Source organism: Crocuta crocuta, unplaced genomic scaffold (assembly GCF_008692635.1).
Source record: "Crocuta crocuta isolate KB4526 unplaced genomic scaffold, BGI_CrCroc_1.0 scaffold469, whole genome shotgun sequence".
Taxonomy (NCBI): Eukaryota; Metazoa; Chordata; class Mammalia; order Carnivora; family Hyaenidae; genus Crocuta; species Crocuta crocuta.
In genome coordinates this window covers 1032779-1048892 of record NW_027531907.1, presented here as the reverse complement: position 1 = coordinate 1048892, position 16114 = coordinate 1032779, and the positions used below count along the sequence as shown (strand labels likewise).

The 16114-nt window shown below is 37.4% G+C and overlaps 1 protein-coding gene across 2 annotated transcripts in view; it reads left to right on the top strand.

Moving 5' to 3' along the window:
- TUBGCP5 (tubulin gamma complex component 5) overlaps nucleotides 1-14614 on the top strand; it is a 57826-nt gene extending 43212 nt beyond the window's left edge. For both annotated transcript variants that reach the window (XM_077774610.1, XM_077774611.1), the window contains 9 exons: nucleotides 127-315; nucleotides 1396-1578; nucleotides 6969-7053; nucleotides 7158-7278; nucleotides 8289-8467; nucleotides 9368-9493; nucleotides 10088-10176; nucleotides 12117-12217; nucleotides 14238-14614. In XM_077774610.1, coding sequence (XP_077630736.1) covers nucleotides 127-315; nucleotides 1396-1578; nucleotides 6969-7053; nucleotides 7158-7278; nucleotides 8289-8467; nucleotides 9368-9493; nucleotides 10088-10176; nucleotides 12117-12217; nucleotides 14238-14284 — 1120 coding nt within the window. In that variant the 3' untranslated portion in view covers nucleotides 14285-14614. The remainder of the gene's footprint in view (nucleotides 1-126; nucleotides 316-1395; nucleotides 1579-6968; nucleotides 7054-7157; nucleotides 7279-8288; nucleotides 8468-9367; nucleotides 9494-10087; nucleotides 10177-12116; nucleotides 12218-14237) is intronic.
- Nucleotides 14615-16114: the final 1500 nt, after the last annotated feature.

Below are 16114 nucleotides of genomic sequence, written 5' to 3'. Positions count from 1 at the left end.
GGTTCTTTATGTAATATTTCCTAATTTTAAGACTAAAGGTAAAAATGGGATTCTGGATTTTTGATTAAGGGAATACTGTTGATAGCAGCTCATAAAAAAAAAAAGACTCACATTTTTATCTTAAAGGTTGTATTTGGAACAGAGTGACTTTCACGAGAAGTTTGCTGGTGGAGATATATGTGTGGATAGATCATCAGAATCTGTGACATGCCAGACTTTTGAGTTAACATTGCGATCTTGCCTCTATCCTCATATTGATAAGCAGTATCTCGAGTGCTGTGGAAACCTCATGCAAACTCTGAAGAAAGATTACAGGTATAAGGGAGTAGTTTAGTTTTGGAAGTAGACAGTAGTTTATTGCACTTTAAGAACAGTTGAAATTATTTTAAAACTATATTTCAAGTTAATTTTTAATAGAGTAGGAAATGAGTATGCAATTTTCTTTTGAGAAAATCAACCAGCCATCTGTTTCACACCATTATGTTATGAAATTTAATCTTTTATTTCTGAGACTCTACCCTGAAAGAAATACAGAAAAAGCTTGTTTCACAAAAATGCCCATCAGAAGGCTTTCTATCAGAGGGAAGAACATGAAATTACTTAGATAACTAGTTCTTTAAATTATGGCATATCCATAAAAATGGCATATCCATATAAGCTATGGCATATCTACGCCATGTATGAACTTTATAAAGTTTATGTTTATCCAGAGTTTTAAATAGTATAAAATGTTCTTAAAGCTTAAAAAGAATATATAATATGGTAGGGACTATATTTTTTCAAATGCATAGAAAAGAAAGACTGGAAAGAAATACCCCAAATATTGACAGTAGAAATTCACTATGAATAGCAGGGTTTGGAGTAACTAGTTTCGTTACACTTTTTTTTTTTTAATTTATTTTATTTATTTATTTTGAAAGAAAGAGAGAAAAAGAGAGAGCAAACAAGTGAGGGAAGGGCAGAGAGAAAGGGAGAGAAAATCCCAAGCAAGCTCCACACTGTGAGCACAGAGCCTGATGTGGGGCTCGAACTCATGAACCGTGAGATCATGACCTGAACTGAAACCAAGAAAGAGGTGGACACTTAAATGACTGAGCCACTCAGGCACCCATAGTTGGTTATACTTTTTTGACTTTGGCCATCCTTGTACAGTGTTCTAGAAAAGTAACATTTCTTTCTATTAAAGGCAAACATAAGTACTTTTATTATTTTAAAAGTCCCTAAGAGGTGTTAGTAGTTTTGGGGTTTTTTGTTTGTTTGTTGTATTTCTATTTTTAGTAAATGTCAAATGTAAAACTCTTTCAAAATTAGTAATGTACAAAACCTGGTACTGATCTAAAATTCTGTCCCATGAATGTAAGATCTTTTCTGTTGCTTATTTTCTCTCCATTTTAGATTGGTTGAGTACTTGCAGGCCATGAGAAATTTTTTCTTAATGGAAGGTGGAGATACTATGTATGACTTCTATACATCAATTTTTGATAAGATAAGAGAAAAGGAAACCTGGCAGAATGTGTCTTTTCTTAATGTTCAGCTTCAAGAAGCAGTAGGACAACGTTATCCTGAAGATAGTTCACGGTAAAATATATCACATTTTTGTTTTTAATGATATAAAACAATACATGTGTAATAACTCCTCTGAATTCTTACATATATCATTTATTCCTCATACTAACCGTATGAATTATTTTTCATATTAGAAAACTGAGACAGTAAGTAGCTACATGACTTACCTGCTTATAAGCACAGAGTGATGATGAGCTTGTACCATGCAGGCTTTTCAGGGTCTGATCACCTCCTTACAGGCCTAGAGTCAGTGCTAGCCACTAGGTGTGGAACCTCTCCGGCCCATCGGCCTCACCCTACAGCCAGATGCACTGGCCTTCTTACACAGGAGCCTTAGGTAATGTTTTGAAACAGTGAGAGCAAAACTCTCAGGGCCTGAGGCCAGAGCTCCAGGCCTCACAGACCTTCACTTCTACCACATGCTGTTGGTCAAACCATGTCACAGGCTAGCTAGGTTCAGGTGAGCTTATCCACAACTGTAGAGCTAATCAACTCTTTCTCCCTGTCAGTATGCCTGCTAAACAACTCAGCCATGTCTGTGGGTTGAGGGTATCACTAAATCTTTGTGAAGCAAAGATTCACCTTTACACTGCTTGGTAATCCTTTTTCTTGGTCTCTGTCCCTGTTCAGCTCTCTTTCTTGGCTCCCTTCCTCAGCTCCCTCAGTGGTCCTTCAAAAGTAATAGTCAAAGCATTCTTTCCCTCACAACCACACCTAAGTTCCTAACCTACTACTTAGTGGATTATTTTAATTCCTTATATTTTTATGTCACTCTTTTTTTATTACCTTTAATTCTTCTATAAAAACAGAATTTTCATCAGTTTATGTGGTTAGTAAAAGAAGGTTTAGCAGCTGGATGCTTTCCATAATAAGTAATTGGTGCCCAACAATCCCCAGAGGGAGCAGGGAAAGTTGTTTATCACTACCAGCAGATACTCATGAATTCGTTATTTTTAATATATTGCAGTCTATTATAGTCATTTTTTGTTGCTCAGACTGTCTCATTTTCACCCAGAGGGAGCCCCTTCATTCAGCCGTAGTAATCTCAGAGAGCATTCTTACTTTCAGGACTAGATGTCCGGGCTCATCCTGTGCCCCTCCTGCCAGGAGCAGTAGTCCCATTTAATTAATGGCTTAAAAAGTCCTTGATGTGGTGCCAGAGTGTTCATCAGTATTGTATTGTCAGTATTTCTGGGCTTTTTCAGTTGACAGAGCTAGGAAATATGTAGGAAGAAAAAATTAATCATAAGCTCATATGGATATTTCTAATTTATATAAAGATTCATTTTTCACTTCTTTGATTTTCCTTTGTGTCTCTTCCCTTGAGTGCTTACTAACACATTGATGTAACTAATGGTTTTATTCTATAATAAGTTAACAGTTCCAAAGTAACAATAATAGCAACAAGCCCAATGAGAGTTTAAATTAATGCTTATGATTGTTTTATCTTCCTCTGCTGTTAAGCCATCAGAATACTGTATTTCAAGGTCACTTGGAATAATTCTCCATGTGATTATGCTACCAACTTAATGTAAGGCTTTGGGTTTCTGTTCTTCTGCTGTGCATATATGCAATGACTAGATTACTAGTACATCTCACTTCATATTTTTGCCAGTGAACTTCAGAGTATATTCCTACAGTGGGATTGCTGGGTGAAAGGGTAAATGTATGTATAATTCTGCTGGCTGTTCCCAATTCCTCATCATATGGGCTTTATCTGTTCTAATTCCCACCAGTTGTGTGTAGAGTAGCTTTCTCCACAGCCCCACCAACAGAATAATATTGTCAGACTTCTGGAATTTTGCCAGTTTGATGGTGAGAAATGATATCTCAGTGTAGTTTTAATCTATATTTTTCTAGTTATGAGTGAGCATAAGCATCTTTCCATTTGTTTATTTTTGCATTTTTATTGTTTTATTTATTTTTGAAAGAGAGAATGAATGGGGGAGGGACAGAGAGGGAGACAGAGGATCCAAGGCAGGCTCCCCACTGGCAGTGAAGAGCCTGATGCAGGGCTCAGACTCACGGATTGTGAGATCGTGACCTGAGTCGAAGTTGGATGCCAACTGACTGAGCCATCCAGGTGCCCCTTTTCTGCATTTTTTAACGTGAACTATCCATACCTTATGCCACTATTTCTATCAGTATCAGGTCACGATTCTTTCCATTTTTAGAAACCATTTGTATTATATAGGTTTCCAAATTTGACATTTATCTTTTCCTTCTGCTTATGGTATTATAATTTTTTGTGATTGTTTTGTCTTGTAGATTTTTTAGTTTTATAATTTATCAGTCTTTTACTACTTTTGGGTTTTGGGTTATAGTTAAGAAAGTTTTACTTTTTCCCAGGTTATAAAGAAATTCACCCGTCTTTTCTGCTAATGCTTGAATAGATTTTTGACATTTAGACGTTGATCTATTTCAAATTTATCTAGCTAAAAAACATGAGAAATAGATCTGTTTTTATCTTTTTCCAAATTACTAATTGGTTCCCATCACTTATTTCTTGAAAGAAAAATCCATCTTAACTCCATTTATTTGACATTCCTCTTTATCATTAAATTTTCATGTATGCTTGAATGTCCTATCTTGATTTCAATTTCCCTGTTGTTTACCCATGTGCTAATAGCATCGTTTTAATAATAGGGTTTTCTTGGCTATTCTTGTTTATATGTTTTTCTAAATGTACTTTATCATCAACTTATCTAGCTCTACCAAAACTTTAATGGTATTTTTATTGAGATTGCATTCTATTCATAGGACAAATGATCCATCCCCAGGGACCCCTTTTGCTATGGCTTTCATGTGTTCTAGGCACCTGTCTGGCCCTCAAGTCTCCTTCTTCATTCCAGCATTAATGCCAGTGCTGCTCCCCTGCCTGCCTGGTACCCCTGCCTCACACCCCACCCATATCCCTGCTGCTCTTCCTATAGCCTCCCTGTGAGCCCTTTGTTTTCCACTTGCCTTTGGCATAGCTACTCATTCTACTGCCTCAGCACTCCTGCCTGGGGGAGTTTCCAGTCCATGTTAATGGTTTCAGCGACCCCTTATGACCTATAGATTATTATCTTTAGCCCAGGTGTCTGCACAACCAGCAGCTCATGACTGTCATAGACTCTGGGTCTAAAGTTCTCTCTTGTCCAGCAAGAGAGCGGACGTAGGATTAAAATGCGAGAGATGGCTAATGTCCAGGAGAAGACAGGAGCCCTGATTAAGGGACCTTGCTCCATTTTTATTAGGATCAGTAGGCTTACAAACATGGTGATGGACGTGCACAAAGAGACAGTAAATCTGTAAGCATTAACTCATGGGGGTGAGGGAAAGGGGGTTTTGAAGTTTTAGGACGTTAGGGGTTTGGGTAACAGCACACATGAGGTGCTGTGTTTATCTTAGCCAGCCTAGGGGATAAGACAGATAGAGCATGCAACCTCAGGGTCAACAAGGCACCTTTGTTTTGCTAGTTAGCTATGCTCTGGGCAGCTTCACCTCACAGTGGTCTATAGCCCTATTTGCCTGTTTATGTAATTTGGTCCTTCCTTCCTGTGAAAGCAGCTTTCTTCTATGTACTAAATTGGGGAATGTTTTTGTCCTGAATACCTAATCTTGTTTACCTCATATTCCTTTGTATTGGGGTCTTTGTCCCACCCCACCCCCCCCATCCTGGGGGCCTTTTCCCCACCCTCTCATACCTGTTTACCTAATCTTGTTTACCCAGACTTAGGCATGATCATCCTATGGCTTTGTAATTCTTCATGCCTTGTTAACCCATCAGTGCAGGCTCAGGGAATTCCTAAGCTTATTCCCCATATATGACTACACTCAAATGTCATGTATCCAGAACTAAGCTCATCATTGTCTCATCCCAAACCATCTTTTGTCTCTTCTAGTAGAGCACTATTGTTCATCTCAGTGCCCAAAGACACTGTGTGGCTCACCCTAGATTCGTTCCTCTGTCCTAGCTCCTATATATTCTGGTCACTCAGTTCTGCCTTGTAGATAATGTTTTCCCTTACCTCTCACTTAAGATCATCTCTTTGATGCCTCTTGACTGTCTCTGTCTCTCAGCCTTTCTCCCTTCCATTTGACCCCCACAGGACCACAGACTGACTATAGTAACCTGGCAACTCCCTCTACCAGTTATGTTCAGACTCTCATTGGTGCCTCATAACAGATGAGCTGAGCTGCTTCTCATGAGAAGGCAAGCTTTTACTATCTGGTTCATTTCCCAGCCTCATTTCTAGTATATGTACACATATAGACACATCGTGTTCTCTCTCCTACAACACTTTACATTTCAGGGATTCAGAATATTTCTGGTTTGCTCAAGAGCTGTACTTTCCCTGCTTCATAGCTTCCTCCAATTATGTACACTTCTATTTGCATGGCCTGGCAATGGTCTGCTCTCCTACAAAGTCCTGCCTGCCCTGGATTGGTGTAGCACCATATGTCTGCTCTGTGATTTGCTCTGGGCTATGAGCCCATAGAAGGGGAGAAGGGATTGACTTTCTTTTTCCTGCTTGGCATGATGAGTGATGAATAAGGTATTCAGTAAGTGCCTACTAAGTACTTAATGGATGCACATGTAACAGATTCATGAGCTAAAAAGATTCTGACTAATGCCTGTGACATGGAATGAATTGGCTAGTTTATAAGTCACATGCTGTGTTTTCCATCTCTAGTTGTAAGGCTGCCTCCCCACCTCTGTGGTACACTTAAACCTTCCATGGTCTACATCCCAGTTTCATCACTTGATGCCCCTATAATTGTGGAAGAGTTACATCATTTCCTAGTCCACTGACAAGACAACTCTGAGGATTGAGTAAGGGCACTTGAGTGCCCACGTAGTACCTGGTGCAAGGACATTTCCTTGAATATTTGTTGCTTATTTCTATTGAGGGTCACACTCAAAGCAGCATTAGGAAAGAGTGGATGAAGCAGTATGTAACACCTTTTCTTTGGAAGCAGACCCCATTCTTGTTGACACACTTGCACACACACTCTCCAGGGTAAGGAGAGTGGCCTTCCCCCACTATCCTCAGCAGAAGGTCCATCTTCTGGGCCTGTAGCCTGAATTTTATCACAAGTAAGCACCCAACCTATTACCATTATATCTTCCTCCCCCAACTTCATCTTTTTTTCCTAATTAACTTAACAACACTTTAGTGTCTCTTCTCTTTCATACCTAAACCCATTGTTTAAAAACTTTGCCCCTGTTCTAAAACCAAATTCCTATTCTGTAATATATGCTAGAAAATAGGTCTTTATTTAAATATTTACTTCCTTTTATGAAATATGTCTTCTCTGAAATATGCAAATGTTAAATTGCTAGTGGCTTTTTAAAGAGATTTTTTTTTTTATGAGCATAGAAGTTCATAAACTAAAACTGAAATTTCTTTATCTAGTCTGTCTATATCTTATGAAAATGTTGACACAACTAAGAAGAAACTCCCTGTTCATATCTTAGATGGTCTAACCTTGAGCTACAAGGTATGTGCTAATACACTTAGTAAGAACATTTTTTTTCTATTAAAATTACAACATGCAAGTAATAGATTACTTTTTACTGTAATTTTCTGTTTTTGTTTTCATAGATCCCATGGCCTGTGGATATTGTTATAAGTTTGGAATGTCAAAAAATTTATAATCAGGTGTTCCTTCTCTTACTGCAAATAAAGTGGGCAAAATATAGTCTGGATGTTTTACTATTTGGTGGTAAGATTGGTTTTCAACAGATAAATTATGATTTAATTTTAGCCCTGAAAAAAAGAAGTAGGTGATCTTTGGTCATTTTTTATGTATACACAAGTTCCCAAATGATAAGTATTTATAGCAATAGTTTTACAGATGTCAGAATTAACTTCCCTGAATGAAATACCAAGGAATTGTACAGTCAATCTGAAATATAAGAACTTGATTAGAAATTTAGCCAGAATAAGTATCAAAGTAAGTATTCTTAATTATGCAGAAAATTTTTTTTTTTGCAGTTCTCCAACTGAACTTTTTAAAAATTTTTTTTTAACTTACTTTTTTTATAGATAGTTTATTGTCAGGTTGGTTTCCATATAACATCCGGTGCTCATCCCCACAAGTGCCCTCCTCCATGCCCANAGTTGCTGCAGTGGAGGTCAAGGAGGTTGTTTGCTGCTTTCTCCTCGAGAGTGTTGATGGTTTCCTGTCTCACGTTCAGGTCCTTTGTCCATTTTGAGTTTATTTTTGTGTATGGTGTGAGAAAATGATCTAGTTTCATTCTTCTGCATATTGCTGTCCGGTTCTCCCAAANTATGGTTTTTTGTGCAATTGTAAATGGGATCAGTTTCTTGATTTCTCTTTCTGTTGCTTCATTATTGGTGTATAAAAATGCAACCGATTTCTGTACGTTCTGCAACTTGGCTGAATTCTTGGATCAGTTCTAGTAGGCTTCTGGTGGAATCTGTCGGGTTTTCTATGTAGAGTATCATGTCACCAATTATGCAGAAATTTTTAATGACAAGTTATTGGGACTTTGCATGTAAATTTAAACGACAGTGATAATCAAGGTGATAAGGGGTAACTTTTCACTGCTTTACCTTCCTAAGACACTGAAGCCATGGCCCTGATGTGCCTCCTGTAGAGTGCCCTTTGCAGGTTGATGACCGCACCAGAAGTCCCACCTCTAGGCAGTGGTATTGGTGGGGTCTGAGTAGATGTTCTTCCCACCTACTCTGCTTTTGAATCTTGTGCAGAGCTAACTAGTACTACTGGAAAACCACAAGTCAAAGAAGGACTTTTATGTGAAGAAGACACAACTGCTCAATTTGGACCACAGAAGGAAACAGTAAGACAGCAGATTCATCGTATGTTCCTCTTGAGAGTGAAGCTCATGCACTTTGTGAACAGTTTACACAACTACATCATGACCAGGGTTTGTGTCTGGATTACTTGTGATATATTCATAGGTAAAAAGCCCACAAAATACTTGCAGACTGTAAGTGTGAAAATAGCACATATGAAATATTTGATCATAAAATACCATGGCAGTGGAGGGAAATATTTTTTTTAAACATTCCAGAGAATGTATATCTAGAGATCCAGCAGGCCCTTGGGACTGGCATACACACAGCTCCTCTTTTGGAATCGTCTTTAGAACTTGTGGCCTTTAACAGATCTGCCCCTGGAAAATGGCTTCAAATTTTAGTAACAGCCAAAAAATCTTTCAGGCTATTGTGGTATGTAAGGAGATAGATACATTCAGACTTTTTTTTTTTTTTTTTCTTAAAAACAAGAGGCAACTCATTACAAAGTAAGTGAAACTGCTTCTCTTACACATCTTAAAACTAGATCTAGAGGAAGTCTGGAAGAAGAGTTCAGATATTTGAATAACAGCAGTATTATTGGAAGACAGTACTCATTTGGGATTTTAAATGGTTGCTTTAAAAAAAATCATTTGGGGGCACCTGGGTGGCTCAGTCGGTTGGGCATCCAACTTCGGCTCCGGTCATAATCTCATGGTTTGTGGGTTCGAGCCCCGCGTCAGGCTCTGCTGACAGCTCAGAGCCTGGAGCCTGTTTCAGATTCTGTGTCTCCCTCTCTCTCTCTGACCCTCCCCTGCTCATGCTGTCTTTCTCTTTCTCAGAAATAAATTTTTTTTAAAAAATTTAAAAAAATTTCAGCCTTCTTTAAAGAAGGTACTTTGTAAGTTTTACAGATGTAATTATTGAAGAAAATTTGAGAGGAATAGAGGAGGCTGTTAATACGTTTTGGGTCTGGCATATAAATCCTCAAAGAAGTCTGCTGATTAAACTTTTTATCTTTCTCTTCCAAGATTCTTCATAGTACAGGACTGGAGTTTCAACATCAAGTTGAGGAAGCCAAGGATTTAGATCAGTTGATTAAAATTCACTATAGATATTTGTCAACCATCCATGATCGATGCTTGCTGAGAGAAAAGGTATATGAGATGTTACCTGCAGATTTGGCCACGTGAGGCAGGAAGGAAGCTGGTCAAGGGAGATTGTCTCTGTATTTTGGAATTTTAAGGATATTCTTTAAGGAATGACCAAATAAAGTATATGTACTAGATATAAAGTATATGACCAAATAAAGTATATGTACTATTACTAGAAATTATACCTGAGAGAAACAGATGAGAACTATATTGTGATCATCTGCACCCTGCTCTGTGCTTGGATTCAATTGGAAAATTTTGTTTGCAGTTGGGGAAAAATAGTGCTTTAGTCAGGCAGTACATCCAGTTTAGCGAGAATATATGGGATTAAGTCAGTTTATTGCCATTGGAATTACTCCTTTTGTTGGTGAACTTAAATGGCCACCCAGGAAATGGGCACTTGCTCTGTTGGTCAGACTCTGCTGGTAATACTCCCTGTGTCACAGGTACATTAGATGTGTGACCTGATTCCAAGTGCGTTTATTCAGAGCCTAGTACCCTTCCTTACTTGATTCAAGGCAGTCTTTTAAAGTGTTGGTGTCAGTAACCAAGTGTTAGTTACAGAGCTTGTGTTTTCTTTGTGACTTTGGTCTCCAGGTCAGTTTTGTGAAAGAAGCCATCATGAAAGTACTGAATTTGGCTCTCATGTTTGCAGATGGTTGGCAAGCAGGCCTAGGGGCATGGCAGTAAGTATGTACCTTGTGACCATTTCAGCTACCCTTTTAACTAAGGCTTCTTTCTGGAAGTTGTGGTTTGTTTGTTTGTTTGTTTTGAAGTCAGCTCTGCACCCAACATGGGGTTTGAACTCATGACCCTGAGATCAAGAGTCACATGCTCTACCAACTGAGCCAGTGAGCCACCCCAATAATGAAGGGAAGAAGAAATTCTTTTTTTTTTTTTTTTTTTTTTTGCAAATACATTCTAGGAGCCCTTTTTTTTCCCCATCTTGGCCATATATCATATGTCACTTATATTTAAGGGAAGAATTGAATTTGTTCTCCTTAACTAGGCAGCATGAAGAAAGTGCAATTTTTTAAGAATGGTAAAACCACAAAGATATGAAAATTTAAATTAGAACAAATAAATATTCTTAGATTGCATTCATGTTTTCTTGTATAGGTTTAATTAATTATGAATGCTTTCAAACATATATAGAAGTAGAGAAAACTGCATAGCAAACCCTGGTTGCCCATCTCCCCACTTCACCAGTTACCAATGATGACCACTTCTGTTTTGTGTCTACCACCCACTCCCACTCATACTTGCTGAATCATTTTAAAGCAAATTCTGGATATCATGGTCGATTATAGTCCAGGGTCACATAGACAGATGCCCTGAAGTCAGAGGACAGTTGTGGAGCCAGGAGCTTGGTCTTCCTCTCTAGAGTGCCATCCTCTACTGTTAACCTGAATGTACAGTTCAGTAGCTTCTCCCTATCTTGTTCATAAAATTAATGTAATGATATTGCCTCTATTACTTCTCAGAAATAAAAATACAAGTCTGGTTGGCTGGGTTTTGCAATAATAGCTTGTACTAGTCAGTAAGAAGGTAAGAGTTTATGATCTAATTTAAAATCTTAGTCTATGACCGTATCAGTCTATGACTGTATGAAGAAACTAAGAATGTAGATAAAATTCATAATTGAAATATTATGAAAAAGGATGAAAAGAAAAGTTTGTTTTATTATGGCTGTCTCAAAGTGTGTAAAGCACATTTTTCTTTCCATATCAGTGTGAAGTGGAAGAGAAAATAATAACACTCCTGCATATGCTTGACTGTTTCAGTTTCTTCAACAAGTAAATTGTGAGGACAAAAACGGAATGAGGAGGACTTAAGCATATCTTTATCTTTTTTTTTTTTAATGTTTTTTTATTTATTTCTAGGGGAGAGAGAGAGACAGCGTGAGCAGGGGAGGGTCAGAGAGAGAGGGAGTCACAGACTCTGAAACAGGCTCCAGGCTCTGAGCTGGCAGTCAGCACAGAGCCCGACGCGGGGCTCGAACCCACAAACCGCGAGATCATGACCTAAGCGAAAGTCGTACGCTTAACCGACTAAGCCACCCAGGCGCCCCAAGCATATCTTTATCTTTAATGTATACACACTGAAATATCTAGGACTGAAGGGCTGTGATGTCCCAAATGTGCTTCAGAGTGTGGTAGGGCTGGACTGTACACAGAGCTTCCAGGTGGTAGGTGACTGCTGAAGGTGGATATGGGCATCTGAGTGTCCTCTGCGTTCTCCTAATATTCTGTATTTCCCATAGTAAAGTTTTTAATAATTATAAAATGTAGGGTTTTCTGTCTTTAATGTGTTTTTTGTTTCAAAAAGAAGATATGCTTGTGAAAAGTGAAAATACAGAAATGTGTAATGGAAAAGTGAACACCCCCAGTCATCCCAACTCCAGAATTCAGTGCGACCCCAAAACAGCACAGTTTTGTGTCTTATAACTCTTTCCTTCAAACATTTGGAAAGTTTTTATTTCAAAGTGGGGCAGGAAATTTTCTATTTTATAATCTTTAGACTTAGGAAATTAAACTGAAGTACATTTGAAATTATCCCAAAGATATTTTGTAGCTTATATATTAACACTTTACGTACTTAAACTGAAATTTACTTTCTTTCCTAGAATGGAATCTATAGAGAAAATGGAATCTGATTTTAAAAACTGCCATATGTTTATTGTAACCATTTTGAACAAAGCTGTCTGTAGAGGATCCTTTCCTCATCGTGAGTATACCATGTTAAAATATTTACTGCTTTTACATTTTCTTGTAGCTAAATCTGCATGTTCTTGCTTTGGTACTAATCTGTTGAAAAATTAGAATTTTTCATCATTTCAAACCTGGAAAGTCCCTCAGCAGTTGTGCCATGCTTTGACTTGTTTTTTCAGTATTGCAGTTTGGTGAGTGAATATCATATGTAAAACACTGAGACTAAAGATACTGCATTTTACTATGTGATTTGTTATACCAGTGGATTTCTAGAACTGTTACTAGCTATAGTGGAAGGCAGAATAGATCTCAGTCTACTTTACTATTATACATAGCCTTTGTAACTATTCCTTTCAAAAGATAGGCATTTTTTTAGCAATTTGAAAAATTCCCAAGCTGCCTCTTATATAGGCAAATACAGGTGTGACAGTTCAGAAGCAGTGTGAAGCACAGAGATTGTGTCACAGGGAGAAGAGAGCTGTTTCATCTGTAAAACAAAGGCAGTAATATTTAAAACTAAAGGCTCTTTGCACAGTCTTTTTTTTAAGTGCTTAAAACAGTGCATTTATTTTTTAAATGTAGCCATGTAAAATAATTTTGAGTTAAATGAAGCCAGAATTTATCTTGACCATGAAAAATTACTCTGTGTGCTAAACCAAACAGTTTTACTTCTGATACATTTTCCCCCCAGAATTGCCTTTTTTAATTGCTTAGTTTTCTGTGAACCTTTGTTGTAATTTTTAACATGTTCAAAATCTGCCTCATATTACACAGTATTTTCTCAGTGTTTCAGTATAGCTTATCTATCTGGTTTGGAGATTTTATTTATTTATTTTAAAATTTACATCCAAGTAAGTGCAACAATGATTTCAGGAGTAGATTCCTTAATGCCTCTTACCCATATAGCCCATCCCCCCTCCCACAACCCCTCCAGCAGCCCTCTGTTTGTTCTCCATATTTAAGAGTCCTTTATGTTTGTCCCCCTCCCTGTTTTTATATTACTTTTGCTGTCCTTCCTTTATGTTCATCTGTTTTGTATCTTAAAGTCCTTCCATAGGAGTGAAGTCATATGATATTTGTCTTTCTCTGACGGACTTGTTTTGCTTAGCGTAATGCCCTCTAGTTCCATCCACATAGTTGCAAACGGCAAGATTCCATTCTTTTTGATTGCTGAGTATTAGTCCTTTGTGTATATATGTATATGTATGTGTGTGTATGTGTATACACACATACACAAAGGACTATTGTGTATATAGGTATATGTATATATGTATATAGGTATACACACGTACACACACATACATATACCACATCTTCGTTATCCATTCCCCCATCGATGGACATTTGGACTCTTTCCATACTTTGGCTATTGTTGATAGTGCCGCTATAAACATTAGGGTGCATGTGCCCCTTTGAAAGCACATGAGCATACCTGTATAGCTTGGATAAATACCTAGTAATATAATTGCTGGGTTGTAGGGTAGTTCTACTTTTAATTTTTTGAGGAACCTCCATACCGTTTTTCATGGTGACTGTACCAATTTGCATTCTCATCTTTGCACAGTCTTTTGGGGGGGGCAGAAGTACACAGGGTTAATCTCTTCCTTTTTTCTGTGTATTCTAATTATGATGTACTAATTAAGAGTAGCTGAACATTTTAAAAAATACTATGTTACAGATGTGTTAGAAGAAACATTTTTCCATTTTTTGTCTTTGTTTTTGCTTTGGGTGATTGTTATGCAAGTTTATTTTGAGCTAATTCCAGATTCTGTGACATAGGGGACAAATGTGATTTGTTCAGTGAAATGCCCAGATTTTTTTGTTTCCAAAATTAAAATGATCTGAATATAAATAAATCATACTCTTTTAATTTGTATTTAATAGCTTATCGTTTTATTATACCTTAAAATAATCAACATGTTAATTTAAAATAGAAAAATCTAAATACTTTCAATTATGAAATAATTGAGGCCTTATTCAGACATTTCCAAATATTTAAACCTACTTTTTTAACCTTATTTTTATTCTTTCCACAGTGGAATCTCTAGCACTGTCACTGATGGCTGGCATGGAACAAAGCTAAATATGTTTATTGTAGTATATACCTCAGATTTTATCTTCATACATATAATTCCACTATATGCAGCTGAGGAGTGGGAATCTCTATTTTGACTTATTTTGAAAACTGTTGTCTGCTGTCTAAACAAGTACATTTGTAGTTATTTTCTTTAAAGATTTTTGGATAGTATATAAATTTGTGTATAAAATTATATCAATAAAGTATATATAGGCTGTTTAAACTTACGTATCCTACCATAAGCTATAGACTTATGGTGAATTATGTGAATTATGTCATTTTTGAAATGCAGTTATTGCTATTAAAAATAAAACATTTTAAATTCTTCTCCTTTTACTCAGTCACAGAAGTATTTTTCTGTTTTGAAAGTCACAGAGTGGGGCGCCTGGATGGCTTANACATAGTGCATGCACATGGGGAGAGGCGAAGGGAAAGGGAGAGAGAGAATCCTTTAAAGTTTATTCATTTTGAGAGAGTGCAAGACAGGGGAAAGACAGAGAACAGAACCTAGCATGGGACTTGATCTCAACCCTGAGATTATGAACTGGGCCGAAATCAAGAGTCAGATGCTTAACAGACTGAACCACCCAGGTGCCCCAGAAGTTTTTTTTGGTTTGTTTTATTTTTAAATTTTTTTAATTTTGAGAGAGAGAGAGAGACAAAGCATGAACCGGGCAGGGACAGAGATAGAAGAAGACACAGAATCTGAAGCAGCCTCCAGGCTCTGAGCTGTTAGCACAGAGCCAACATGATGCTCGAACTCAGAGGTGGAGAGATCATGCCCTGAGCCAAAGTCAGATACTTAATAACCAACTGAGCCACCCAGGTGCCCCTAGAAGAAGTTTTTTATATAGAGTTTTACATGCTGTCTTCCCTAAAGGTTTTCTTGTATTTGGCTGTCAGAAAAATGTTTTTTTTAATGCCTGGGAAGTTTCAAAATGGAAAATAGCTTTAACCAGTATCAATAAATGTAAAAGCCAATTTCACTTAGGGCCAACTGTTGATACATACTAAGTTGACAATTCTGAGCAATTTGTGTGAACTGGCCAGTTATATCTTATGTAAAATTATGCTTCCTATTTAAATAGTCCACATTTTCTTTGTAGACTTCTTGGCATCCCTCTGGTACTTATGACTCAATACAATATGTACCACTTTTTTAAAAATATAATTTATTGTCAGGTTAGCTAACATGCAGTGTATACAGTGTGCACTTGGCTTCAGAAGTAGATTCCCATGACTCATCACTTACTTACAACACCCAGTGTTCATCCCAAAAAGTGCCCTCCTCAATGCCGATCACCCATTTTCCCCTCACCCTCCCTTAACACTCAGCTGTTTAAGAATCTCTTATGGTTTGCCTTCTCTGTAACTATTTTTCTCCTTCTCCCCCCACCTCGTGGGCTTCTGTTAAGTTTCTCAAATTCCACATATGAGTGAAAATATGAAATCTGTCTTTCCCTGACTAACTTATTTCACTTAGCATAATACTTTCCAGTTCCATCCACATTATTACAAACAGCAAGATGTCATTCTTTTTCATTGCCAAGTAGTATTCCATTGCTTATATGTACCACAGTTTTAATCTATTCATCAGTTGATGGACATTTGGTCTCTTTCCATAATTTGGCTATTGTTGATGGCACTGCTATAAACATTAGGGTACACATGCCCCTATGAATCAGGACACCTGTATCTTTTGGATAAATTTTTAGTAGCTCTATTACTGGATCATACAGTAATTATGTATTTTTAAAAATTCTAGTTTATGGTCAAGTTGGTTTCCATGTAACACCCAATGCTCATCCCCACAAGTGCCCTCCTTCATGCCCATCA